General features: G+C 40.2%; 3 protein-coding genes and 2 long non-coding RNA genes across 5 annotated transcripts; 3 read left to right on the top strand and 2 right to left on the bottom strand.

The window, feature by feature from the left end:
- The first annotated feature begins 890 nt into the window (after nucleotides 1-890).
- On the top strand, nucleotides 891-2,638 carry s100a10b (S100 calcium binding protein A10b). The gene is made up of 3 exons (XM_034610458.1): nucleotides 891-1,024; nucleotides 2,162-2,316; nucleotides 2,409-2,638. Exons 2-3 carry the CDS (start codon nucleotides 2,179-2,181, stop codon nucleotides 2,559-2,561), a joined length of 291 nt encoding a protein of 96 aa, XP_034466349.1. The 5' UTR covers nucleotides 891-1,024; nucleotides 2,162-2,178; the 3' UTR covers nucleotides 2,562-2,638.
- Nucleotides 2,639-6,640: 4,002 nt separating this feature from the next.
- Nucleotides 6,641-7,898, top strand: LOC117776498 (protein S100-G-like). The gene is made up of 3 exons (XM_034610463.1): nucleotides 6,641-6,792; nucleotides 7,156-7,304; nucleotides 7,448-7,898. Exons 2-3 carry the CDS (start codon nucleotides 7,164-7,166, stop codon nucleotides 7,634-7,636), a joined length of 330 nt encoding a protein of 109 aa, XP_034466354.1. The 5' UTR covers nucleotides 6,641-6,792; nucleotides 7,156-7,163; the 3' UTR covers nucleotides 7,637-7,898.
- A 2,723-nt stretch (nucleotides 7,899-10,621) lies between these two features.
- LOC117776499 lies at nucleotides 10,622-11,516 on the bottom strand. Its single transcript, XR_004616443.1, has 3 exons — nucleotides 11,369-11,516; nucleotides 10,959-11,098; nucleotides 10,622-10,850 (listed from the first exon to the last, which is right to left on the bottom strand). It is a non-coding gene; the product is annotated as an uncharacterized LOC117776499 (long non-coding RNA).
- Nucleotides 11,517-20,030: 8,514 nt separating this feature from the next.
- LOC117776495 (protein S100-G-like) lies at nucleotides 20,031-21,874 on the top strand. Its single transcript, XM_034610459.1, has 3 exons — nucleotides 20,031-20,185; nucleotides 21,485-21,618; nucleotides 21,727-21,874. The coding sequence occupies exons 1-3, from the start codon at nucleotides 20,047-20,049 to the stop codon at nucleotides 21,850-21,852; spliced, it is 399 nt and encodes a 132-aa protein (XP_034466350.1). The 5' UTR covers nucleotides 20,031-20,046; the 3' UTR covers nucleotides 21,853-21,874.
- On the bottom strand, nucleotides 20,848-26,077 carry LOC117776500. Its single transcript, XR_004616444.1, has 3 exons — nucleotides 25,959-26,077; nucleotides 23,433-23,840; nucleotides 20,848-20,881 (listed from the first exon to the last, which is right to left on the bottom strand). It is a non-coding gene; the product is annotated as an uncharacterized LOC117776500 (long non-coding RNA).
- Nucleotides 26,078-26,797: the final 720 nt, after the last annotated feature.

Genomic DNA, 26,797 nt, shown 5'->3' with positions numbered 1-26,797 from the left:
ACATGCTCAACATCTCTGAGCATGTGAACATGGCGTTTGGTGACAGTAAAGCCACTGTCTTGCTTCGTAGAAATCTGGAGGGGTGGAAAGTGAAATCACTGATGTGCCCTTGAGCAAGACCTCAAAGATAACTGTTGAGAAGGCATCATAAATGATGCCTTCTCAACAGTTCCAGGGAAGCTGCTCTGAGGCCAACAGATCAGTGTGTGCTTGTTCTGGACAGCTTCCAGGTGTGAGTGTCTGTGTGAACAGGGTGTTCCGGACAAAGACAATGGAGTTTCCTAAGATAAATAAAAGCTGTGAGGAGGATATGACTGTCTCCCTCATTTTAAGAGGTAAATCTTTTTTATGTGTATTGTGTGGATACTCACTTATTACAGACGCTAACAAGCTGTGTTGGACTTTAGTTCTTCCCTCAGGCAAACTATTACAAAGCTCGTCTCCCTCTGACACAAACGAGTGTGATATTTCTCAGCTTTGTGTCACTTTCCTCTGCTGTTTATTGTTTGATTATGATTCATTTTTCTGTAACTTTCTGCGCCAAACTGCGAGAGGTGACGCGCCTCATACTTCTCTTCCTCTGATTTCCTGTGGCACATTTTAGGCGCAAATAGGGCGGAGGTGTTAGACGCGCCTGTCACGGATATGACATCATCTGGAGAAATGTCCGAGGGGAAAAATATTTGCATTAGCAGAAACTGTGTCACATGTGAAAGTTGTAGATTCAGCTCAGTGTCTCAGGAGGTGACAGCCCCTGTGCGTAAAAACAGTGGATGGAGTTTGTACATGGCGTTTCCACATTGTTTGCTCTCTCCTCTTTCTCTCTCTCTCTCTCTCTACCTCTTCTCTCTGTATATACCTCCCTCTCTCTCTCTCTCTCTACCTCTTCTCTCTGTATATACCTCCTTCTCTCTCTCCCTCCCATCACACTGGGCGTTGCCAGCAGACTATAAATGCTTGGATAAACTTTGCCTGGAGCTTCTCTCTGAACTTCTACTCCCTGCCACTGCGGTTACGCGTCCTGGTAAGTTCATACTAACCATTTCAACACTGGCGTCTTAATTGTTACTGTCTTATAGAGGCTAAAAAATATTCATCTCAGTTAGTGTAAGGAGTTTGAGGCTTGTACAATAAATGCAGGAGCTGATTTTGATGTTTAAATGTAAAACTTGTCAAATCTGTCGGCTTTGGCTTTTTTTGCGCGTTTCTCTCTCCTCGTCTGACAAGTACCGACAGGTCCTCTGTTTGTTCGTCCCTTTAGTTATTTGTACTTTTACATCCCACCTCGTTCTTTCCCCTCTGAAAGTCAACCAAAAAAGGGCGAGTTGAAAGGAGAGGCAGCTGGGGGAGGCAGGCAGGAATGATCTCACTCTACAGATAAGGATTTCACTGTGTGCCAGAAAACTATGTCTCATATTCAAAGAATGTGATTTGAGCGCCAAGTAAAACCAACATCCTCACTTACAAATTATTAACTATTATTGTAACTTATTTCCTGCTGCTTTGACTGCAGCTTAATGCTTTGCAAACATTAATAGAGCACAGTTATAAAAGTAATAGGAAGGTTAATTCATTGTATAAAGTAGGGCAGGGCCGTGCAGAGACCTTTAGAGGGATGGGCACTCGAAGTTATAAAAGGCCACTTGATGGAACAAGATTTTAAAACAGCAGGAATACACCAATATCATTTTCACTATTAACTGTTGAAAAATAGAAACCTTGTATTCAAACAGAATGAGACATGAAATCGTACAATAAATAAATACATGATACTTAATGCACAATCTTCCAACACCATTTCAGGTTTTTAACAATATTTACTTTCATGAGAAATGACAGAGATGAAGGGAGCTGCATTGACGATTGTAATGATAACAGTATTGCCAATGATGGTGATAGTAAGTGAACTTACCCTGTCGCACTGAGCATCAAAGTGCACATCATGCACGTGAATGTAAACTGACCAACGGCAGCCAGGTCATTTTATTTATAGCTCGATCTTCATTAATTGTCAAATGACCTTGATAAAGGCCACAGGCATGCAGGCCCTAAACATCATCCGTTATGCTGAAATCCTGCAAAAGATGTTACGACTCTCACAGATAAATTAAAGTTTATTTTCCGTGAAATTAATCTCCAGATTTGTCTTTTCTCCTTTCAGCACAAATTTCCGGAGCCATGACTAAATTGGAGACCTCCATGGAGTCCATCATTAAGATCTTTCACGACTATGCCAGTGAAGACAAGGAGGGGAGGACCTTAAACAAGAAAGAGCTGAAAAAGCTGCTGGAGAATGAGTTACCCGGCTTCCTGAAAGTAAGACCCCTCAGTATTCCATTAAATCTCTGGCCTCAGTACTGGTCAATCTGCTTAACTCACTGCTCTGGGTTTAACTTTTTTTCCCCCAGAGAAATCCAAATGCAGTGGACTCCATCATAAAAGATTTGGACCAAAACAAAGACGATAAGATAAACTTTGAGGAATTCATCGGGTTCGTCGCCGGCCTCTCAAACGCCTGTGAGAAGTGTTACGACCTCTCTCAAAAGAAGGCCAAGAATTGAAAGGCAAATACTACGGGAAATATTAATGCAGAGTTTTTTCTTGCAAGATTCATAAATAAAACTACATTTGACAAGATTTCACCTTCTGTTCGTACATTTTGTACAAAATACCTTTTTTTCCTTGTTCTTGCTCTTTGCCTCCAATTTCATGAACACCTGCATCCAGTTTAGTCAAGAGAAGTTCTGCTAAATGCCAGAGAAATATCTCAGAGAGAATATTGATGAGTTCACATCTGATGCACATCATTCCACTCATAAATCCTGCTTGATAGTTCTGCAAAGACAGCAGGTTTAAGTATGGGAATGGCTCAATATGGGGGTGTGCCGGTATCAGATATGTTTTTTCCAAAGCCTGAATCTACTTGTTACTGTTTCATAAGGGCCTTTATACCCATGGGAGTCAAGGGAGTTTTCATAATTACTGTCATTCTTTTCCATGTGTTTCTGATGATATTTGGTTTTCACCAAACAGATCATAGAAATCTTGTTGTGATAAAAAGTCACTAATGTGTATCTCACTTTTTTCTCAGCATGTCTATTCTCAATCACCCAGGGAAGTGCAGTTGTTGCTGTTGATGCTTTATATCAAGCTGAATTGAAAAGGTTTTATTTTGAAAAGCTATGAACTTGGGTGTGAAGATTGTGTCAATTGCTTAACAGACCTCAGAAATAGCCGACATGCAATGTATGAAGAAAAAAAACACAGATTCAATTCAAACTTAAATAAAAGCCATGAACAGTAGTATAGAAAATTCTGATTAATTTTATGAAAAACATGGACTATAAAATTGTAGTTGCAGATAAACCAGGTAGGATGAACACAAAGTTTTCTAACTTCACTCTGCACCATAGACTGTTTTTAAAAAGCTCTGCACACAAAGACTAAAGCGTAACAGTACATTGTTAACATGGTCACAGTCAAGTTTAAAATGTAGACCGTGTTTTTAATGCACATTTTCATGTAACAAGATAAAATAAAAACGCCTGTTGCAACTACATCAATAACCAAAGAATTCATGCAGGATAACAGAGACAGATCAGTGATTCGGAGACAGTCCCAGTTACAACTTTCACTAAAGCTTAAGACAGTCGTGTAAGATGAAACTAAATCAATTACTTGAACAAGTTTTCATCTATCTGCATTGCTAATGTGTAGAAACTGTGGTTAATAACCGTCATGTTCATTTATGTCCTGTTGATGTATCGTACTTTGCTACATGCCTACCTGCACCGAACAGTGGATAGTAATGTTGCATCAGTGTTTTGTTCTGTTTTTTTTCCTGTTGCTTTGCATGAATTGTGCTCGATGCACGTTGTGTGTTTATGTCCATCTATAAGTTTGTGTTTCTTAACCTTCTACTACATTCATTCTATGACATCTTGTCAAAGGGTTAAAAATATCTGTCCACAGAGACGGGATTCATGTGTTTTGTGTCCCTTTTTCTGGTAAATGTTTCAAACCCCACAAATGTCTCTTCCCATCAAATAGAACAATAGTTGGTTCGTTTCTTTGGAATCTGGAAGTGGAAGGAAGTTCCAAAAACTCATCAGCAGAAATAATCATTTCTGATCATTCTTAGAAGTTAGTGATACAATTTATGAATTGGCCCTTTAAGCAAAGGGTTTGTGTAGTGTCTTAAATTCAACACTAGATGTCATGACAATCTGTTCAGACAGTTCACTCAGCATTCTCCTCTTGTTTCCTCTCTTATTTCTAATTATTTATTTCCAGTAAATGTTGCAGGGTTTAATCAGGTAAAAATGTTAAAATATAGGAATATTCTCTACACTTATTCAGCTGTATGGAGGTGATGCTGACTTCTTTCAAATAAATGAAAGGTTTCCTCAAGAGTATTTGACAGAAGTTGAGTGTGTATTTTCTGAGCTGCTCTTTTCTCCCACAAGATTTATGGATATAATCACAAAATATATATCACTCTGATTATGACTAATGGAATAATCTGCCTTCATTGTTACCACAAGGTAGAGAAACCTGAACGCCACACCCATAATTTTGACACAAATGTATAAATAGTCTTATTTCACATTTTTTATCATTTATCATCATTGTATCGTCTCAAATCATATTTTATCGTATTGTATCATATTATATCGTATATAAACGTATGATATTTTATCGTATCATATCCGATCTTATCTTATCATCTCATGAACATTTCTTCCATTCTCTGTGACTCACAGCTTTTGTATGTAGAACTTGTTTTACCACTTTTTCATTGTATTCTTTTTTTTGCATTTGGACGAGCGTTGCCCCATCTTTTAAAAATCTGTTTTTCAAAACACTATAAAGAACAAAATGTAAAGAAGGGAATTCAAAGCTATTTCTAATTGATATCCAATCAGTCTACATGTTCATGATGACTTACCACTGCCGAGATAAAGAACCTCTCCAGCAGGGAGGCTGTAACTCATACCTCAACCAACAGAGTGTGGAGAGATGAACTTTTTGTTGTTTGCAACACCACATGATCCTCCGTCTCTATTTTCTCTCCCTCCCCTGCAAGGAGAATCTGATAGTGTTTGATAAGTGGAGGTAATATGGTCTAAGTAAAGCGAGGCCGGCCCTGGACACTCTGAACTGAGCTGTAAAAAGGGACTTGGCAGGAGGCGAGAGAGAGGCGAGGAGAGCAGCGACATGAAAGTCTGCCTTTGTGCTTCCTTGGAACAGAGACGTGGAAAATGGAGACTGTGTTACGTAACAGTCGAGCAGGATGAATGGAAGCGCCTTGCCTCAGAGTCAGACATGTTCAAACACAGTGGAAACGCTCATACTGCTGTAGTTTAACATTTTCAGCTGACTTTTGTCTGCTGCTGGTTTTATTAAGTTAAACTGTTAACTCAGTAGCTTAACTGTAAAGAATAGACAAGTTAAATACTCAATTTGTTTTCATTAGGTAAAAGATCAATCTAAGTTACAAACATTCAAAAGTGTATTCACCTTTATTCAAAATAGCACAGAGAATTAACATGAGGAATAAGAAGTTACTTTCTAAACGGTTACAAATAAAAAAACAATATTTTTCTACCATCTAGTACCATTTCATATCTGTTAACGTTATGTGCAATTGATTAGAGGCAGGTTTTTGAATATATACATGTGAAAGGTAAGACGTGATCAAAAAACAAGGGCAGGGTGGGACCATATGATGTTGGTATAAGAGCCATGAGTCATTGAGAAAAGCAAGGAATTCCCTTGTGGTAAAAGTATTTACGTTCCCACAGAACTTTGTTGACAGAAGGCAACAGGTTTTTTCAGTCATGTTAAGTGTAATGTACATTTTGCACGGGCATGGTAGTTATACACCAGCATGAAGTATTGTTTTGATAAAGAATCATTCATTGAATACATTGCAAATAGGAAATTACACATAGCCGTACTAATGGTAAATGGACTGTATTAACCACTTAAAGCACATTACAGTACAAGTCTCATTCACCCACACTTTCATACAGGGCTTCACACACCACTCGTACGCTGTCAGCACAGACGTCAGAGGCAATTTAGGGTTCAATATCTTCTCCAAGGACAACTCAGAACTGTAGGAGCCAGGGGATCAAACCACCGACCCCCAGATAGGTGGACAACCGCACCACAGCCGCCCCAATTTGTTATATATATATATATATATATATCCATATGGAACAATAGCAAAACTGTAGTGCAAATGCACACACACACACATCTCTGACTTTTTTTGGGAATGAAACCATACTCGTGCTTTTCATTTACTTTAATGAAACAAAAAAATTACAGCACACACACATACATGAAATCTGCATGTAAGGCATACATGCAAACATAAACAGGGTCCTTCAGTGATTATAAATGTTCTATTTTTATATCACTGTGTGGCTCAGCTGTGAGAGTGAAGAGAGTGGTCTGGGTGGAGTGGGGTACATTACACAGGCATGAATCACTGCTGATGTTTGTATATGTGTGTGCGTGTGTGTCTTTGTGTGTGTGGGCACGTGTGTGTGTGTGTGTGTGTGTGTGTGTGTGTGTGTGTGTGTGTGTGTGTGTGTGTGTGTGTGTGTGTGTCTGTGTGTGTGTGTGTGTGTCTGTGTGTGTGTGTGTGTGTGTGTGTGTCAGACGAGTGCCTTCTCTTTAAGAGGAGGCTTTCCCACTCGCTCTGACCACACTCTCATCTGGGACCAGGCTGGTGAGACAGACGTGATCTTTTCTTTGCTTCTTGTGAACGAGGACTCTGAGGTGAGCACGGATGGAAACTATGAAATGCTGGAGGAGGGAGTTTTTTTCGGTTGGAAAGACCGAGCGAACGATTCAATAGAATAGAGAGAATATTGTGTAGAAATGTTCTTTACTAACGTTTTTCTACAGCTCTGAACATTTGTTGTACTGTTTATTTTGACTTTAACATCCTGTGTTTATGTCATTGTCTAAAATATACGTCTATAACTGACTTTATCAAGAGATTTCATGAGGCCTGACAACACAGTGCCTGGATAATCTTCTTCTATCTTGTTCTTTGTTGCATTATTAGTGGTTTTAAGGTATTTTATTCTGCTTTTCCATTGATTCATCTGTAAAATCAATTACAATCTTTCCCCTCAGCTTCCGATATGGCTCGTCTGGATCACGTCATCACAAACATTGTGGATATATTCCTGGAGTACGCCGACGATGAGGGCAAGAAGCGCCAGTTAAACAAGGAGGAATTAAAGAAAGTGTTGCAGCAAGAAATACAAAGTCCCGAGTTGAAAGTAAGTGGTGCAACACACTCAGGTTACATGATACATGCAATTATCTATAATAAATATGCCCCCTGCGCCTTATTCACTATATTCTGACATCTGCTTTTGTGCATTTCCTACTCATCATCTAACTATAAGAATCTATTTTCAAGGGTAAAATCAATGCAGATGACATTGAGGAAGCCATGCAGATGCTGGACAAAAACCATGACGGTGAGGTCAACTTCCGGGAGTTTTGTCGGTGTGTGTCAGACCTGGCCAAGTGCTACTACAACAAGAAGACAGGCAAGGGAGGCAAGAAATGCAAGGGCAAAGAACATGAATGTGAGCAAGAGGACTGAAGATTAACTCTTAAAATGTTGGAAGCTCTGTAACATATTAGAAATATTCTCTATATATATATTTGGCATGTACACAACTTAGATGTCATGTGTGACCCAGTCTTCCAGATGCTATTGCTATCAAGCTATTTTGCACGTTTAATAAAACTCAAGCCTGTTTCTTGTGTCTAAAAAATGCATGCAACATGTGATGTTCACTTGTCTTTCAATAACCTGCTTCCATTCAATACAAACTGAAAATAAACTTTCAAAAACGAATGAATTTGTCGGGGGCTTCCTCTGTCGTTTAAATCAATCACTGCATGTCTCGCTGGAGAGTATCTGGTGTTGTTGTTGTGAAAGGAAACAAACACTGGCTCATGAAACATTCAGCAGACATCACTCACTGTGTTCTCCAGTGCACACGTCACCAGCAGTGCTTCATTATAGGAAGTGTCTCCTCTATGACTTTATAGTTGGATGCATCGGTCGAGGAAGTAGTCAAACATTTTACTCACCAATAAATGGACAGAAATGTACTCAAGTAAAAGCAAAAGTACAACATTAACTTTTCTCCATTGGTAAAAGTACTTGAAGTATTGAAAGTAAAGTTCTTGTCACTCTGACTGGATCAATTCTCCTCTTGGTATGGATTGATTACTTTTATATAAAATACAGTGTGAACATGTAACTCAGTGCATTTTCAAAATGTAGTATTAAGATGTACTATTTGCTGAAACATGTAGTGGAGTATAAGTGAAGAGAGTACCTGAAATAAATCTACATAAGTAAATTCCAGATACATAAAAAACGTCCAGTAACGAAGTAAATGTACTTCATAACAGCCCACCACTGCTGAGATGGACTGTTCTCCGTAGGTTGAAACTGTGACTGATGTCTTTGTCTTCCATAAAAGTCATGTGTCTCAGTCTAGATTCTTCTATCGCTTCATAAATTTATGTTAAATTAAAAACAAAAATCCCAAATCATCAGAAACAATAATGTTAGATCTATTGTTTGGGGGCAGAGTGGACAAACAACTTACATGAAACTGTCCTTAATATCATGTTGTATTAAATTTTACATCTTATACACTGGATTTACATCCACACCACAAAGTGTTAATCGCCTCACATTCCAGCCTGTGGAGAAAAAAACTCGCCTTTCTATTGGTTGTCATTTTGCCCTGCCTTCCTGACAGGAGTTTGTGATTGGTTGCGGGGCCTGTTGGGTGGAGCATCCTGCAGTCAGTAATGTAAAGAAATGAAAGAGTTATTATTAATGTGACTCTGTGAGGACACAGTAAAGTCAGGACAGGTCGTGCAGGTTCACCGTTAATCTCATATAAGACGGGGCGAGCACATAACGCTGAATATGACAATAGGATTTAAGCCTGAAGATTGAATATGTGCACCTGCACCGCCTGTGTGTGTTTGCAGAGGGGTTAACTTGTGCATTTTGGACATTTTTCAAACAACAAAGAGTGAACTACTGCATGTTTCTGATGTAATATCTGGAAGTTTCTTTGTATGAATGAAGCCAAAGCACATTTATCAAATAAGGAAATGAAATGCCTTGCATCATAACAAATGTTTCTGTTATTCAAATAGTTTATATTTCCGCTCACAAGAATACAGTTTTTTCTAAAGCTGTTTCAAAATGTTGCATCTGGAAGTTTTGAGCAGTCATACAATGTCATGAAACTAATCGGGGTAGAAATTAGGGAATGCTGTTTTTTCATCTCCAGTGGAGGGCTGTTGATTCGAATCCATTTTAAATTGTGCTCTCACCTCTTATACTCCCTACAACGACTTGTCTGCAGATGATGCAATCGATGCAATATCCCCTCTGACTGCCAGGTGGCGCAAGTGCATCAAAATACTGCACTTCTGCACAGAAGTGAGCATCTGCCACCACTGGCCATCTAAGCAAGTTGAGTATCTTTAGTTAGTTAGTTAGTTTGGATTACTTTGATAGATTTAATTTTATCGATGCTTTGATGTTTCCTCATTGCAAATTTATAAGATTTATGATTCTTGAGTCTCTGTTATTACAGTTTGCTTCATGTGCGTATTGGGTGGTTGGTGGTGGAGGTCAACCAGTATAGTTTCCCTTTGTGTTACAATTGTATGACAAGTGCCCTATTAAAGATGCAGTCATGGAAATGTGCAGGCGTGTAGTTGAGATCTAGTTTAAAAACAAGTTCAAAGATGGGTGTGGTCTGTGCCTTGATTACTGAGTGCTCATGTGATAATGTGGTTTATACTATTGAGTTCTCATTGGTCTGAACCCATGATGAAATATCTTATTTGTTTTATGGACAGTTTCATGTTGTCAGATAGGTCATATGAAAAGGAATTGGAATGATATTTGTTGCCAAAAACTGCCACCAAGAGCGTATGTTTGACACACCTAGACCTAGACATAAAAATAAAGCGTTGTGCTAACTAATACTTATCATGGAAATCTCGTCCAGTCCCAACAAACCAGTTCACCAGTCCCTTTGTGCGACACTGTAATTATAGCACAAAGCAACTGGTGAAGCTGTTTGTACAGTGAGAAACCAGCTTCACCAGTTGCTTTGTGCCACAGGTAAAATATTCATCATCGCTCTGAGGGTGGCACAACGGTCCCCTTAAATTCAATGAAGCTGCACCAAATTTCACCAACTCATACGTATCAGTTCCTTAAATGAGCTTGATTTATTTTATAAGAGTCGTGAATTACTCCCTGTAAAAAGGGTGAAAGTGTGGAAACACGCCCTCTCTCATCCATCCTACCAAGTTTCATGGAAATCTGTCCAGTTCTTTTTGTTAATCTTATGTTAAAAAACGGAGAGAGGTGGAAACATTACCCCCTTGGCGGTGCGTTATCAGTAAAGTGGCATGAGGATATCTTCACTGATCTCAGCCATGTTTGTTTCCTCCCACACACAGTGACACTGAATATGACTACGGATGCAGTGTTTGCTATAAACAGACAAAGGAACACACAACACATTCAATGCCATAGTTTTATTCTTTCTTATAGTGAGGAACAATGAAAGTCACATTCTTTAGCTTCCGTGTCACATTTGCCACCGGTCTTCTCTTTACTTTCCACAGGCTGCCTCACAGCCTTTCTTCTTGTTGTAGCCGCATTTTGCCATGCAGCTCACATGCTTGAGGAACTCATCGAAGTCGATGTCTCCATTACACTTCTCTCCCTGGCCCATGTCACAGGAAGCCATTTTAGCCTAGAGAACACATGATTAGATCAGCAATAATGTATGTGAATGGTGAAAAATATAGATGTACATACATGTGTAACTTCATCCTGAAGATGAGCATGTTGAGTCTCTTACCTTGGCCTCAGGGCAATCCATTTCTTTATCCATCATCTTCTTTAACTCCTCCTTGTTTAACTTGCCATCAGCATTAGAATACTCCACAAACACCTCCACAAGGTTCATAATGGCTTGTTGCAAACGTGCCATGGCTTCAGCTGGAGAAAAAGATTCATGCTGGTGTTTAGTAAAGAGGAGAAATGCTCAGGAGTTCATGTATTTAAAACGTACAGAGTTCACATCATATAGATATTTTAAGATTTTGCAAACAACATATTGTGGAGTCTTATCAAATGTCATCAAATGTTATTTTTAAAAGTATAAATATAAGCAAGCGATATTAACAACAACAATATTGCACCTCTGTTTGCAATGGCACAAAATAAAGCTATAAGGAAAATATCAGTTTAAGTATTATCAGTACTCACTTTAGAGTTTAAGTTCAGCAGGTGAAGAGAGATCAGGTCTGTGTCAGCGGCTCGGTCTGTGATCAGACTGATGGAAGAAGACTATTTTTATAAGAGCAGATGTTTGACACACCTATACATAGAAATAAATACTTGTGCTGATTCATGCTGATAATGGAGATTTTGCTCAGTCCCATAAAACCAGTTCACCAGTTCTTTTGTGCGACACTGTAGTTAGAGCACAAAGCAACTGAAGAAGCTGTTTGTACAGCGAGAAACCAGTTCGACAGTCAATGTGTGCCACAGGTAAAAAAACATTCATCAACGCTCTGAGGGTGGATTCATGTTTGTGTGTGTCAAAGGTTGGCAGTGTGTGTGTGTGTGTGTCTGTGTGTGTGATTGTAATAAACACTCATAAGAAACCCACACCATATTCAATGCCATAGTCTGGTGGTATAGCAGCATTTTGCCATGCAAGTCACACATACGACAAACTCTTTAAATTTGATATCTCCATCATAGTTTCTGGCCATCCTCCCAATGGCCTTGTCAAAGTCAGCTGCATTCGTTTTAGCCTGGAGAAAACAGTATTACAGGTAACAGCAAGAAATACATCTAAGTGGAAAATCAGAAAAAAAAGTATATCAATGCATGTACATGTGTAACTTTATCATTTAAGGTGAGCATGTCGAGGCTCTTACTTTATCATCAGGGCTTTCAAGTTCTGACTCCATCACCTCCTTTGACTCCTCTTTCTTGAACTGGCCATCAACGACCACAATGTTCTTAATGGCCTGTTCTATACGAGCCAGAGCTGCAGCTGAAAAAGGTTCATACGGGTGTTTAGTACTGAAGAGAAATGCTTTTATGACAGAATGTGTAGAAAATACATTTTGTGAACATTTTTGTGGAGAAATCTGTGTTTTCAGGTCACTAGTATCCTCAGGGAAGACTCACCAACTTGGCCTTCATTCAGGAATGACGAGGACGGAGGAGGAAGCCTCTTTTTAATAAGAGTAAACAAGCACCGTCTGACAGACATGAACACATGTATGTGTACAAAGGAACACACATGCTGATTCATGGGATCAAAATCTGACCTTCGAATTAAACTAAATTATATTATGAAGGTGTTATTTTCAGTGATTCTTTGTAGTATATATTTTTTTATTGAACTCGATTTACAGGGACCGCATGTGTGATGGAATTGAGTTGTTAGTTTAAAATGTGTCTGAAAATATTATATTATTATTCATGATATCACTTATATGAACCTCAGACACGCAATAATAATATCCCGTGTTGCAGTGTTAGTATGTTTTGCAGCCACAGTTTACATATGTTGAAATGTAGGGAATAATAAATACTACATAATAAAAATAATAAATACTAAGGAAGTGTGAATACACTTCACTTATTGGTTTCTGCTGCAGGACGTGTATCAAGTAAATGTATAATAAAGTAATTACATGAAAATAAGTGTCTGTATCTGAAAGGCAGGTTACAACTATGATTTCTAGACACACACACACACACACACACACACACACACACACACACACACACACACACACACACACACACACACACACACACACTGCCAACCTTTGACTGTTGTGCCACCCTCAGAGCGATGATGAATATTTTACCTGTGGCACAAAGCAACTGTGAAGCTGGTTTCTCGCTGTACAAACAGCTTCTTCAGTTGCTTTGTGCTCTAACTACAGTGTCGCACAAAAGAAATGGTGAACTGGCTTGATGGGACTGAGCAAAATCTCCATTATCGGCATGAATCAGCACAAATGGTTATCTCTATGTCTAGGTGTGTCAAACATCTGCTCTTATAAAAATAGTCTTCTTCCATCAGTCTGATCACAGACCAAGCCGCTGACACAGACCTGATCTCTCTTCACCTGCTGAACTTAAACTCTAAAGTGAGTACTGATGCAAATTTGAGCCAACAAATTTAAATAATTGTTATCTAATTCTGCAACATCAAGACATTTGATAAGACTCCACAATATGTTGTTTGCAAAATCTTAAAATATCTATATGATGTGAACTCTGTACGTTTTAAATACATGAACTCCTGAGCATTTCTCCTCTTTACTAAACACCAGCATGAATCTTTTTCTCCAGCTGAAGCCATGGCACGTTTGCAACAAGCCATTATGAACCTTGTGGAGGTGTTTGTGGAGTATTCTAATGCTGATGGCAAGTTAAACAAGGAGGAGTTAAAGAAGATGATGGATAAAGAAATGGATTGCCCTGAGGCCAAGGTAAGAGACTCAACATGCTCATCTTCAGGATGAAGTTACACATGTATGTACATCTATATGTTTCACCATTCACATACATTATTGCTGATCTAATCATGTGTTCTCTAGGCTAAAATGGCTTCCTGTGACAAGGGCCAGGGAGAGAAGTGTAATGGAGACATCGACTTCGATGAGTTTCTCAAGCATGTGAGCTGCATGGCAAAATGCGGCTACAACAAGAAGAAAGGCTGTGAGGCAGCCTGTGGAAAGTAAAGAGAAGACCGGTGGCAAATGTGACACGGAAGCTAAAGAATGTGACTTTCATTGTTCCTCACTATAAGAAAGAATAAAACTATGGCATTGAATGTGTTGTGTGTTCCTTTGTCTGTTTATAGCAAACACTGCATGCGTAGTCATATTCAGTGTCACTGTGTGTGGGAGGAAACAAACATGGCTGAGATCAGTGAAAATATCCTCATTCCACTTAACTGATAACGCACCGCCAAGGGGGTAATGTTTCCACCTCTCTCTGTTTTTTAACATAAGATTAACAAAAAGAACTGGACAGATTTACATGAAACTTGGTAGGATGGATGCAGTAGGTTCGGGAAAGAACCCCTAAACTTTTTTGCGGATCCAGATGAGGGGGCGGATCCAGGAATCTTTTTCTTTACCAATGTGAGAGAGGGCGTGTTTCCACACTTTCACCCTTTTTACAGGGAGTAATTCACGACTCTTAATAAAATAAATCAGGCTCATTTAAGGAACTGATACGTATGAGTTGGTGAAATTTGGTGCAGCTTCATTGAATTTAAGGGGACTGTTGTGCCACCCTCAGAGCGATGATGAATATTTTACCTGTGGCACAAAGCAACTGGTGAAGCTGGTTTCTCACTGTACAAACAGCTTCACCAGTTGCTTTGTGCTCTATCTACAGTGTCGCACAAAGGGACTGGTGAACTGGCTTGTTGGGACTTGTTATTTCATCATGGGTTCAGAACAATGAGAACTCAGTAGTATAAACCACATTATCACATGAGCACTCAGTAATCAAGGCACAGACCACACCCATCTTTGAACTTGTTTTTAAATTAGATCTCAACTACACGCCTGTACATTTCCATGACTGCATCTTTAATAGGGCACTTGTCATACAATTGTAACACAATGGGAAACTATACTGCACGACCTCTACCACCAACGACCCAATACACACATGTAGCAAAATTTGCAAAGGCAAGTAAACGGAGAGAACGATAAAATTATAAAGATATATGAATGAAATGCTTTACTGACATTGTGGTCTGTGCTTGACCAGATTTTGAATAACATTTTGCATAAATTCAAGGGGATTAATTTGCTGCACAGAGTTTTGACTCACTCACAGACGTCAGGCATCATGATAAAGACATGCAGTGTAATATTCCCACAAAGCAACTGCATGTGGGTGAGGAGAAGGCTAGACAAGTCGTGATGAAAGACAGCCGGCACTTACATCCACCACATTAGGGGATCGACCCTTCATGATCCACAAAGACAAGACAAGACCAGACAAGTCATAGACACAGCACTGGCAGAAACGGAGGGGATGAGCTACAGGCCTTAGAAATCTGCCCCACTGTCGCAGAAGGTTTGACAGGTTTAACAGTTATTGTTAAATAAGAGCAGATATTAGCCTGAAGCGGCACAATAGGAATGGCATTTAAGCTGTCTTAAAAAAGTACTGAATTTAGCAAGATAGACACTTGTGTTCACCACTTTACTTGTTGTCTGCTGGTCAAACGAATAGGAAGCTCAAAGGTTTTTGTGTTTACTGGCTCTGCTTAACCACAAAATATTATGTTACACTGGAGGAAATGTGATTTACCACCATATCAAACCGCTCTCTGCAGAATATAGTGAGTTTAAATGTTTGATTCATAACTGAAATATATATATTCAATATAATAATATATTTTACCCAACCCTAACCATAACCCCATTATGACAAATTAAGTTAATAAGTGGTCTGCGAGGGGCCCAAATGACTGGTTCCAGGAGTAAGAACAAAAGTAGTGAAAGCATGAATTATCTCTAATGTCTGTTCTGCTCCACAAAGACCTATAATTAATCCTGAATACCAGCAGAGACGCCACATGGGTAAATGAAGCAAATGCATGTTTTAGTGAACTCCTCTTCTGCTTCCTGTGCTGCTGGAACATGTCTCTGCTAAACTAAATCGTCTCCTCTCACTGCTGATAAGAAAACACACACAATCTATCTCACTGCAGGTTGGATATTTTTCAGATAAAGATACAGTTTGTCTGATTCAGTGGAGCAACTCGTCCCCACCAGAGGGAAGCACCCGAACAGACAGCAGCCCAACAAGCTCGCTGTATTTTTCCATACTAGCTTAGCTGGAGCCACCACCCTCCTGGGCAGGGCTTCCTCCGCTCTGTGGAGCCTTTCAACAGAAAACACTGTGTGTGGTTAAAGTGGCTTAGAAGAAAATGACAAAAGCATCCAGGTGTAATTACTTGCCCCATAACAGACTTTTCAAAGTCGAATTATGACAAAAGAAGAAGAATCATTTTATTACTCAGGTGATAAATTGAACAAATTTTATACCATGAATGACAATAATATATACTACTAACACTCTCCCCTCACAGCAAGGCGGTTCCTTGCTCGAATCATAGCTTGGCCCAGGCCAGTGTGGAGTTTGCATGGGATTTCCCTGGGATGTCCAGGTTCCTCCCACAGTCCAAAGCCATGCATACTGGGGTAAATTGGAGACTCTAAGTTGTCCATCGGGGTGAATGTGAGCGTGAATGGTCTCCGTATATTGGTCTTTCGCCCAATGTCAGCTGGGATTGGCTCCAGCTACCCCGTAAGTTCTTTTGTTTCTTGGTGATGAAAGGATGCAGCAGATAAATTCGGTCTTCTAATGCAGCCTCCGAAGGGTGCAGCCCCTGAATTGAGACACAGCTAAACAGTCATAGATTCTCTAACCAAAGCCAGGCCGTCACTCTGATCCTCACATGTTCCAGCACACAGCCAAAACTCAGGTTGTGATATCAGCAGCACCCCACAGTTACACCACATTGTCTGTGTGTGCACGGACAAGCTGTGATTCTCGGTAAAGTACAAAAGCCTGGAGGCTTTAGCTTCTTGAGCTTCTAGTTTCACAACAGCTTGTATTCTTCTCGTACGACACACTGCCGTAGAAAAAAATGAAGGTAGAACTTAATAATACAATGCAAACAGTCCAATTATCAACAGTTTGTTTGTTGCAGGAGCATTTTGTTAGTAAAGGACTCAGCATAAACAGCAATGATGCAAACTGACAACACACAGAAACAATGTGAAACCAGAAATCCCAGAAGGACAAAGAAAGAGTGGTGCCCTGTGCACATATGTGGTCCATTGTGTGTCACCCTGAAGGTCTCATATTTCCTGGTGGCCAAATAGTAACTCATTGTAAACTAAGCTGTGTAGCAACAACAGCATTGTTCTTCTTTTATTTTTTTATTTTTTTGTTAAAACCGCACAACTGCAGAGAGAACCCAGCTCCAGTTTTCATCCACCATCCCCGTTCAGGAAAACTGAGCCAGACATCATAAACTTTAATGAACAGGATTGCAGTGTTGCGCAAGTGGAGCTGCTTGATGGTAACAAGCTTTTTTAGATCAAGCTCTGTTAAATGATTGCATGTGTTTCTTACAGGAATCCAAAGACGAATTAAGGATCACATAACTTTGCATTTTCGGTGCATTTTTAACCAAATGAAAAACCTGAAAAGGCAAAAAATGAGGACCAGGCAGCAAGAAAAAAAACCGAGAGATATATCTTTCTTTCTTGATTAAAAGCTGTTGAAACCAGTTCTTCATGAAGTACATTAGCTGCTTCCTCTGTGAAATCCTCTGGTCAGGGTAAACAAACACATATTTGCACGCACACACACACACACACACACGCACACACACGCACACGCACGCACACACTCGCACACACACACACACACACACACACACACACACACACACACACACACACACACACACACACACACACACATACCCAGCCAATGAGTTGTAGTGGAAAGTTTTTGGGGCTGTGTTACCAACAGATGGGCGGAGAGCTCAATGCCTGTTTTGTCCAAAACACAGAGCCCTGCCCTCACGCCACCTCAGTTCCCTGCACTTCGTTTAGTTTGCTCATGAAACATGTTGATTTTAGAAAATTGAGACAACATACTTATATGCAGCTAAAAAAAGGAAACTCCAACTTTTAATAAATGACTGTCTGTACAAACTGTAAATGGCAATCCATCCAGGAGATTTCATGCATGCGACTATATTCTAAAGTCAAGGAGACCATTTAATACAGTAAAGATGGTGCATTCCTGCTACTGTTTTCCGGTGTTTTGTGTAAGAGCTGTTTGCTACTCAAACCTTAGCTAATAATGACGGTACAGTAAGGACAGTTTCTCACAGATTCCTTCCCAAAGTGGGTTTGGTGAATGTTTGAGACTCTGCACTGCTCCTCTAATTAAGACTACAAACCACAAGCAGATGCGTTTCAGCACTGGAACTCACGAAACCACGTCTTGAATGCAAAAGGGTTCATTATTCTGGATCTGTGGCAACACATTTATTGCCCATACAATGAGCTGATACGTTGCAGAAGATGTTTTTGTCTGTGCACTGAGGGACTGAAAACACTGTTTTCACGTGGGAGGACATCACCAGCGCTAGAGGCATAAACATTCTCTGGCAATGAATCATGGCATCCCGCCCTCTGTCATCTTTGTCGTCTTCTCACTTAAACAGTTGCAAAATGTTTCCTGTTAGTGCAAAGGCAAGTTGAGATTGTTGAGATTCAAAGAAAAGACAAGCAGCATTGAGTATAGTCAAAGAAAGTTTGAAACTGGTCAAGTGACATTTCAGTGAAACAGAAACTCGAATTAATGAAAGAAATTGCACATTGATTTATGAATTTTCCTGAATGAATAATCCCCTAAACTTCAACAATGGAATACGAAGCATAAATGTAAATGTATATACATGGAAACCGAATGACAAAGATAAGGCTCGACCACAAATTCACATTGCAGGATTTACTCAAGAGGGATTTATTTTTTCCATCTGCATTTTCATTTACAAGCTGCTTTTTCTTATACTAACTCAATTATCCATTACATAGCCTCTCGAGGCCATGCTGTAAAAATTATGCTATAACACCTGACTGGAATTTGTTATACTCTTTAAACCAGTGGTCACCAGCCTTTTCGAGCCCAAGATCACTTTTTAATTCCAAACTTAAGCTGAGATCTATCATTACATTACATTTCATTTAGGTGACACTTTTATCCAAAGCGACTCACAAGAAGTGCATCAACCATGAGGAACAAACCCAGAACAACAAGAATCAAGAAAGTACAATTTCTTCAAAAAAGCAAAACTACAAAGTGCTATAAGTAAGTGCCATTTAAGTGCTACTAAATTGTTAGTTTAAACTTTTATTCAAGGTATAGTCGGAGGAGGTGTGCTTTTAGTTTGCGGCGGAAGATGTGTAGACTTTCTCTCCTGATGTCAATGTGGAGCTCATTCCACCATTTAGGAGCCAGGACAGCAAACAGTCGTGATTTTGTTGATATCTTCCAAAAAACCCACTTAGGAGGGTCATACTTATTATTTTTTGCAATTTCTGTTAAAGGCTGAATGTACAAGAAATAAATATACACAAAGAAAGGCAGTTGTGCAAATTTTTCTAATCAATGCACAATATTCAAATTAATATCAATTCATATTTACAATGCAAAATATGTAGCTTCTCAGTTCCACAACATGTTCTGCAGAGGAGCTGTTACTGCAGCACAATGTTTTTACATATAGGCTTTGATTTGAATATGGCCACAAATATGATTATTTCCTTGTATGAAAGAAGTCCCTTGTACTCAAATAAATACCAGTACTACACAGTATGAAGCCGTGCATCTTCCGCTCCAGCAAATATTTCACAATAAAAAAACCTTTTTAAACAAGGGAATGGATTCCATCAACAGAAACGTTCGAGTGATTTTATTTTGAAAAGGCATACAGAAAGTGTTGCAACCATTTGTTTGTGACATAAATTCATCAGATAAACATTAAAAATCAGTTGAAAGATCATTTTCTCTGTTTATTCTGCTGTGAACCACAATGTTAATCTCTCTATGACACAAACGTATTTACATCACTTCCCGGACCCCTTTCAAAGTAAAAGCACTTTTTTCTTTCTTCAACATTGCGAGAACCTTGATGAGAAGTCCGGCATGCAAACTAACTAGTGACATAAAGTGTAAAAAGTTTTGTTCCCCACCTTAAAATGTCACGCACATCAAGAAAATTTTACTTGAAAAATCATGAAAGAGAATATTCAACTGACAGTTTTGAGGGAGGAAGAAAAAAAGGAAATGAAATGAGGGATATGGGAGAGGGATGGGTGGGGCCTTGGAAAGAGGGTGTTGGTCTCCATTTAAAAGGTTTGTGTCCGTGGTCTCCTCTCAAATCCCTCTCTTCTAACCCTCTCGATCTGCACAAGTACTCATACAACTTTGGTAAGTGGAATACTTTAAAGATGGACATTTTTTTGCATTTACTTTACCCAAATAGTTGATATGTAGCTTTATGTGGCATAAGATGCATGAAGTGAGCTTCTGGGTGTGGTTCGATCTGGTGTGTCGAGTCTGGGTCGGAAAAAAGGTTGTAAACCAATGAATACATTAATATCACTGTAGCATAAATACAGTATTTGTTAGATATTACAGTGAAATTAATGGGAATTCAGTGAGTTACTAATATGTCACATTTTGTATTTTAAACACAAATCAGGAAACAACCCTGAGAGAAAAGCAAAAATATCATATCTTCAATTCATCTTTTCATGTTCATGTAGATTTCAGTTATTAATCTTACTGTAAAGTTAGACTCTATTCACATAATCCATGACAGATGCTCTAATTACTAATTACAGACGTAGTCTTTTCTATGCTGCCCCCATGTGTTTAGGTTTTTAACTCCATGCTAAGTTATTTCCCCCTGGTCTTGTGGCTGGAATTATTTTGACTATTAAACTTACTATAATACTAACAGTATGTTCTCAATGGAGAAGAATGGACATGATGGTCATTTAGTCTGTAGAAAGTGTGAATGAAGGAATAATTAAAAAAACTAGATTTAGTCTAACCTTAATCCCAGCTACTACTTATCTAAAGCTAACCCTAACCTTAACCTTATCCTAACCTTAACCTAACCTAAACTAAACTAAACTAAACTAAACCTAAACCTAAACCTAAACCTAACCATATCTTAACCTAACCTTCCTATATGTCGTCATCTTAAAATGTAATGATTTACGTTATGTGGACTCTCTTTTTGTACCCATAAAGAAGACAAGTCCCTGTAATTATTAATTATTAGCCCAGAAAACAACTCATACAAATCCACCTCTGTTTGGTATACTATTGATAAATGAATCATTACTTATAAATTGAAGTCCCGTCAATGCAACTTGTCATAGCAGACAGGTTCTGTGGTTCTGTGCACGCTGGCTCACTGACACTGGATGGAACTGAGCCTAAAATTACTCATCCTAATGAAGCCTTACTGGCTTTTTATTGAAAAGAAAAACTACAAATGTGATTTTTCGTTACTAAATTTTCTTATTTTATCATGAATTATTTTAGTGTAATGAAATAAAATGTAAATTCACTTACTGACTAGTTTGTAAAAGGATCAAGTCCATTTATGAGCCATAGGAAGTGAATTGGACATTCCTGATTGTATCACACAACAAACAAACTGAAGAATAAGAGTTCAATCAATGTATTTAAATCAGCAATATTTTATCATTTCAGCCACCATGTCAGCGATCAGCCGTGCAATGGCATTACTCACGGATACCTTTGAAAAACACGCTGGAAAAGATGGACAACCCAACATGTCCAAGTCAGAACTCTCTGATCTCCTCCATGCTGAGTTTCCTCAGGCAGTAAGTAGAACAGATGGACTCCCATTGCAACACAGAGCTGAGAATACCTCTTTGTCCTATTTCTAATGTTTTACAATCTTCTTATAACCCCGGACTTTCTTTCTGTAGGGCAACAACAAAGAAGTAGTGGACAACTTCTTCTCCATGCTGGATAACGACAAGGATGGTGTTGTTGACTTCAAGGAGTTTGTCACTTTTGTGGCAGCCCTCACCGTGATGTCCAAACAAAAATAAATACCTTGGCCGCATTTTCCCAGAGTGTTTTCGTTAGTTTAGAATGAAAAAGCTGAGTGTTCCGACTTGAACCAGCAACACAGTCACATTTATAAAACATACATGTCATTATCATATGTGCTGAGAAGGAAAAGTTGGTAAAACACACAATTATAATTATAGATTCTGTAGTTTATTATGGAGAGTCGACTTGAATGTGTTGTATCACTGAGGAATGACACCAGTGACCAAAAAATTCCTGAAATAAATGATGTGACACTTAAAAACGTTTGTTCTGTGTGAGTGTGTGTGTGCGTGTGTGTGTGTGTGTGCGTGTGTGTGTGTGTGTGTGTGTGTGTGTGTGTGTGTGTGTGTGTGTTGTTCTGTCTTTCAACACAACATATGAACTTAAGTGACAGTTCCTCATTAAAGGACCCATTGTGCCTATTGTTACCTATTATTTTCCACTGTTATTTCACTGTTTGTATGGTTTACAAACAGATTAGGAAACAACACTGAGAGAAAAGCAAACAGTTTTATGTCTGCATGTGATCCTTAGAGTTTAAAAATCCACTGGCTCTAATGAGGTATGTCTAAAATATGTCTCCAATCAGCTTATCTGTATAAAAAATACATCATATCTTAAATTCATGTTATTATGCTCATGTATATTTTGGTCTGTAATGGTTAACTTAATGTAAATGTATCCAACATATAGAAACTATGACACTATGTTTCACAAGTCATCCACTACAGATGCCTTAACGTTCCTGTAGTCTGTTCTATGCTGCCCCCTTGTGTTTAGGTTTTTCACTCCATGCACTTTTGTTTCCCTCTGGTTAAATAAAGGGGACGTGTGTTCCTCCCAGTATGTTCTCAAAGGAGGAGAATGGACATGATGGTCATTTAGCCAGTAGGAAGTGTGAATGAAAGAATGCAAAATAAACAAACATATGGGATTTGTCTTTAGCTTTGCAGCTGTCACAAAAGAGCAGCCATGGATACATTCTAGGTAGGCCACCACCCACACACACACACACACACATACACACACACACACACACACACACACACACACACACACACACACACACACACACACACACACACACAGGCCAACATAGTAAATGATGCTCTGATAATGATCTAATGGTTATCACTGACAATCACTCTGAAGTAAACAAGTCATTTGCCCTCTACTTTTACACACACACACACACACACACACACACACACACACACACACACACACACACACACACACACACACACACACACACACACACACACACACACACACACACACACACACACACACACAACTTTTAAGTTCCCATCTACAACAATGCAAAAAGCATGTCAAATGCAACATTTGCCTTATTTGCCCAAAAAGCCACTCCTACTAATCTACTCCTGTGTCATACATCACCTGTATTGCCATGAATAAATAAATTACAATTACTAAATTGAAGTCCCATCAATGCAACTTCTGATAGTAGAAAAACTACATGTGTGATTGACGACATGAGAATGGTTGAGTCAGTGTTAGTGACCTGGTTCTGTGGTTCTGTGCACGCTGGCTCACTGACACTGGATGGAACTGAGCCTTTGTTAACTACATTAGTTTCACCTGCACTTTTCCTGCTGTAACAAGTCAAAAGCATCTGCAGCACGTTCATTCAGTGGCAGCTGATAAGAACAAACTCATAGATGCTATTTCTAAATAAGACAGGGTGGAATAGCTGGGTGGAGCATTTTGTTCAATTACCCCAAATATTTGACAGATGCTAACTTTACGCATCCTAATGAAGCCTTACTGGCTTTTAATGGAAAAGAAAAACCATGAATATGATTTCCATTACCATTCTTGCCTCAGCACTTGAAATATTTTAGTGTCATGAAATAAAATGTAAATTCACTTAAATTACAGACAATGATACGTTTCTCACAGACTGATTAAAATGGGCTATAATTTTGTTTGAATAAGGGTCATACCCCTTGTGTTGTCCCTGCTTCCCCCGGCTGTTGGCCCCCTCACATAGCCCACCCCATATTAGGACGCACACGTAGCGCAATAGACAAGTGAGCAGCCCTTGCAGATGTATTTGTTACACCCGCGGCAAATGGTGTGAGTTTTACAGTCCTTTTTCCTGGGGCATATCTGACACCTCTTCCTCTTACTCGCCCCGAGCGGGGCTGCTGCTAGGGCTATGGAGGACCCTCGGGTCGAGCGTCGTAGTCAACAGCTCTCTGTGCGGCGGCTTTTACAGCCTTCACAACCGCGGCGGACGCGTCCGTGCGGGGGATGTGCTCCCTTCGTGCGATGAATGGAGTCACGAGAGCCTTTCCCAGCTGCTCTAGGAACACCCTCCGCTTGTTCCACTTGCCTGGCATCCAGTCTGGGTTGATCTCTTTCCATATCACGAAGGCATTGTAGGAAGAGACATCGAGAATGTTGTGAAAGACGACCAGGGGCCAGCGCTGCGGTCATCCTCCTGCAGCTGTACGTTCGATCACCTTGTCTAGGTTGTCCACGCCACCTTTGTTGCGGTTGTAGTCCAGGACGATGACCGGTTTCCCGTCCTCGCGGTCGCTGATGTCGGCCTCAGGGTGCCGTGTGCTCAGGAGCACCACATTCCTGTTTTTCTTTGGAATGTAGGACACAAGAGTGGCAGTGGGCGTGAATGCGAACTTGGATGAGAACACCTCTCTTCCCTTGACCGCGAGCAGCCCGGTCGGGAGCTCGGGCTTGTTCTTCCGAACAGTGCCGACCATGGTGAGCTTCCTCTCCAGGAGCTGCCGCACGAGTTCGTAGGAGGTGAAGTAAACGTGACGTTACGACCGTGCAGTCCCTCCGTTACATCGAGCACTACACGCAACCCCTGGTTCCGTTCTGGGCGTCTGCCGCTCGGCTTTCCGGTGTACACTTGCATCTTCCAAGCATAGCTTGATTTCGCATCGCAGGCCACCCACGACTTGATCCCGTATTTCGCCGGCTTGCTGGGCATGTACTGACGGAATGGACACCGGCCTAGGGAGAAAAACAGGAGGAGAAGAGATGAGAGGAGATGAGATGAGGACGAGGACTAGCAGCCGCTATTTACATAACATAACATAACATAACTAACATAACATAACATAACATAATAATAATATAAAAAAAAAGAAAGACTAACCTCTGAACGGAACCAGTTGCTCATCCACGGTCACTTCGGAACGTCGAGGCTAGGTCACCGGTGCAGGACGTCACGTGGATCGTGGGGCCCCGGAGGACCCCGCTTTGAGCCGCAGCAGAGGAGGAGGAAGAGGAGGAGGAGGAGCAGTGGCCCTCCTCTCGGCCGTACGCCCTCGAGGACCATGTTATTTCCCCGTTTCTTGAGGGGAAGGTCTCTCTTTCCACGAGTCCGGTGGTGGTGGTGTCGCCGTGGTCTTGTCCTCCTTCTTCTTCTTCTTCCAAGGATGACGAATCTGCAGAAGCATCACCCACTGGGTCGTAGTCTTCGTCACCGTCGTCGTCTTCGTAGTCACCGTCGTCGTCTTCGTCTTCTTCGCTATCGCCGTTGTCTCCGTCTCTGTCTCCGTCTCCGTCCTCTCTGTCTTCTTCTCGGTCTGCTTTTCTGTCTGCTTCTCGGTCTGCTTCTCCATCTCCTTGTCCGTCCGCTTCTCGGTCTGGCTCTTTCGCGTCCTCTTCGGGTTCAGAGGATGGTTGCTGGGAGAATAGCTGTTGGAGAACCTGTTCTCTGGTGAAACGCTCCTGACGCGACATCGTGCCATGGTCCGTGAGAGAGTGGCACACTGAGACTTATATGTGGGTCTAATGTACCCCCCCTTGATTTCAATTGGAATCAGGTGTGGGTCTAAATGACCCCACAGAGCACCACAGCGCCCTCTCTGGGGGTCTAAATGACCCCTCCCATGACAATCGAGAATGACAATCCATTGGTCTCAATTACCCCAGGAGAATTGAATAATGACAATCCTTGGGTCACCCTAACCCTAACCCTGACCGGCCAGGGCTTGCGTATGATCACACGCACGCACTCACGCACGCACGCACGCACACACACACACAGACACACACACACTCTGGGTCAATTCGACCCAGGAACAACACAAGGGTTAAACACTTGATGTTCCCCTGTCATGCTGACTGAAAGGCGATGGTATAGACCACCAATACTTTCAACATGACATGACACGACATGCATCCATGTTCATACACATCCTTAAATGCAAATATACCGAGCAGACCCTACCAACTCTGTTTTACTGGTTTGAAAAGAGGCGTATCTGACAGGAAAAACACAAAAAAACACAAAAGAGGAAATTCCAGCGATGACATTTTGAAGAGGGGGGGATGAGAGAAAGAAAAAATAGAAAATAGAGAGAGAGAGAAGGGTGGCAACTTGAACAGGGGGCTGTGTCACTAAAGCTATAAAAGGTTTGTCTCTGTGCTCTTCTCTCACTCTCTTCAACTCTTTTGCTCTACACAAGGTATCATAGAACTTTGGTAAGTGGAAATATGTTTTAAAATCCTTTTAAAAATTGATTATTGTTCTTACTTTTGGAGAGAAAATATTTTTTGTTGTAGTCTATTTCAATAATTGATTTCTAATATGCAGTATTAGCATAAGATGCCTGATTGAGCTTCTGGGTGTGGTTTGGGTGTGGACGGTCAATTTTCTGTATTTCAACCTATGAATATATTGATATTATCATCACAGTATCGAGAAAATTAGTCATTCAGAAGTTTCAGGTTACTGATGTTTCCGTATAGAGCAGTGGTCACCAGCCTTTTCGAGCCCAAGATCACTTTTTAATTCCAAACTTAAGCCGAGATCTACCGTTACATTACATTTCATTTAGGTGACACTTTTATCCAAAGCGACTTACAATAAGTGCATCAACCATGAGGAATAAACCCAGAATAACAAGAATCAAGAAAGTACAATTTCTTCAAAAGATC

This window comes from Hippoglossus hippoglossus, chromosome 16 (genome assembly GCF_009819705.1).
Source record: "Hippoglossus hippoglossus isolate fHipHip1 chromosome 16, fHipHip1.pri, whole genome shotgun sequence".
In the NCBI taxonomy this organism is placed as follows: Eukaryota; Metazoa; Chordata; class Actinopteri; order Pleuronectiformes; family Pleuronectidae; genus Hippoglossus; species Hippoglossus hippoglossus.
The sequence above is the reverse complement of the archived record's forward strand: the minus strand, read 5'-3'. Positions and strand labels throughout refer to the sequence as shown.

Excerpts from the sequence above, each read along its gene's own strand:
- LOC117776498 (XM_034610463.1), top strand. The coding sequence starts at position 7,164 with ATGGCTCGTCTGGATCACGTCATCACAAACATTGTGGATATATTCCTG. Across the intron at positions 7,305-7,447 it reads TACAAAGTCCCGAGTTGAAA|GGTAAAATCAATGCAGATGA; the intron begins GTAAGTGGTGCA and ends TCTATTTTCAAG.
- s100a10b (XM_034610458.1), top strand. The coding sequence starts at position 2,179 with ATGACTAAATTGGAGACCTCCATGGAGTCCATCATTAAGATCTTTCAC. Across the intron at positions 2,317-2,408 it reads AGTTACCCGGCTTCCTGAAA|AGAAATCCAAATGCAGTGGA; the intron begins GTAAGACCCCTC and ends TTTTTCCCCCAG.
- LOC117776495 (XM_034610459.1), top strand. The coding sequence starts at position 20,047 with ATGAGGGATATGGGAGAGGGATGGGTGGGGCCTTGGAAAGAGGGTGTT. Across the intron at positions 20,186-21,484 it reads CAAGTACTCATACAACTTTG|CCACCATGTCAGCGATCAGC; the intron begins GTAAGTGGAATA and ends TTATCATTTCAG. Across the intron at positions 21,619-21,726 it reads ATGCTGAGTTTCCTCAGGCA|GGCAACAACAAAGAAGTAGT; the intron begins GTAAGTAGAACA and ends TTCTTTCTGTAG.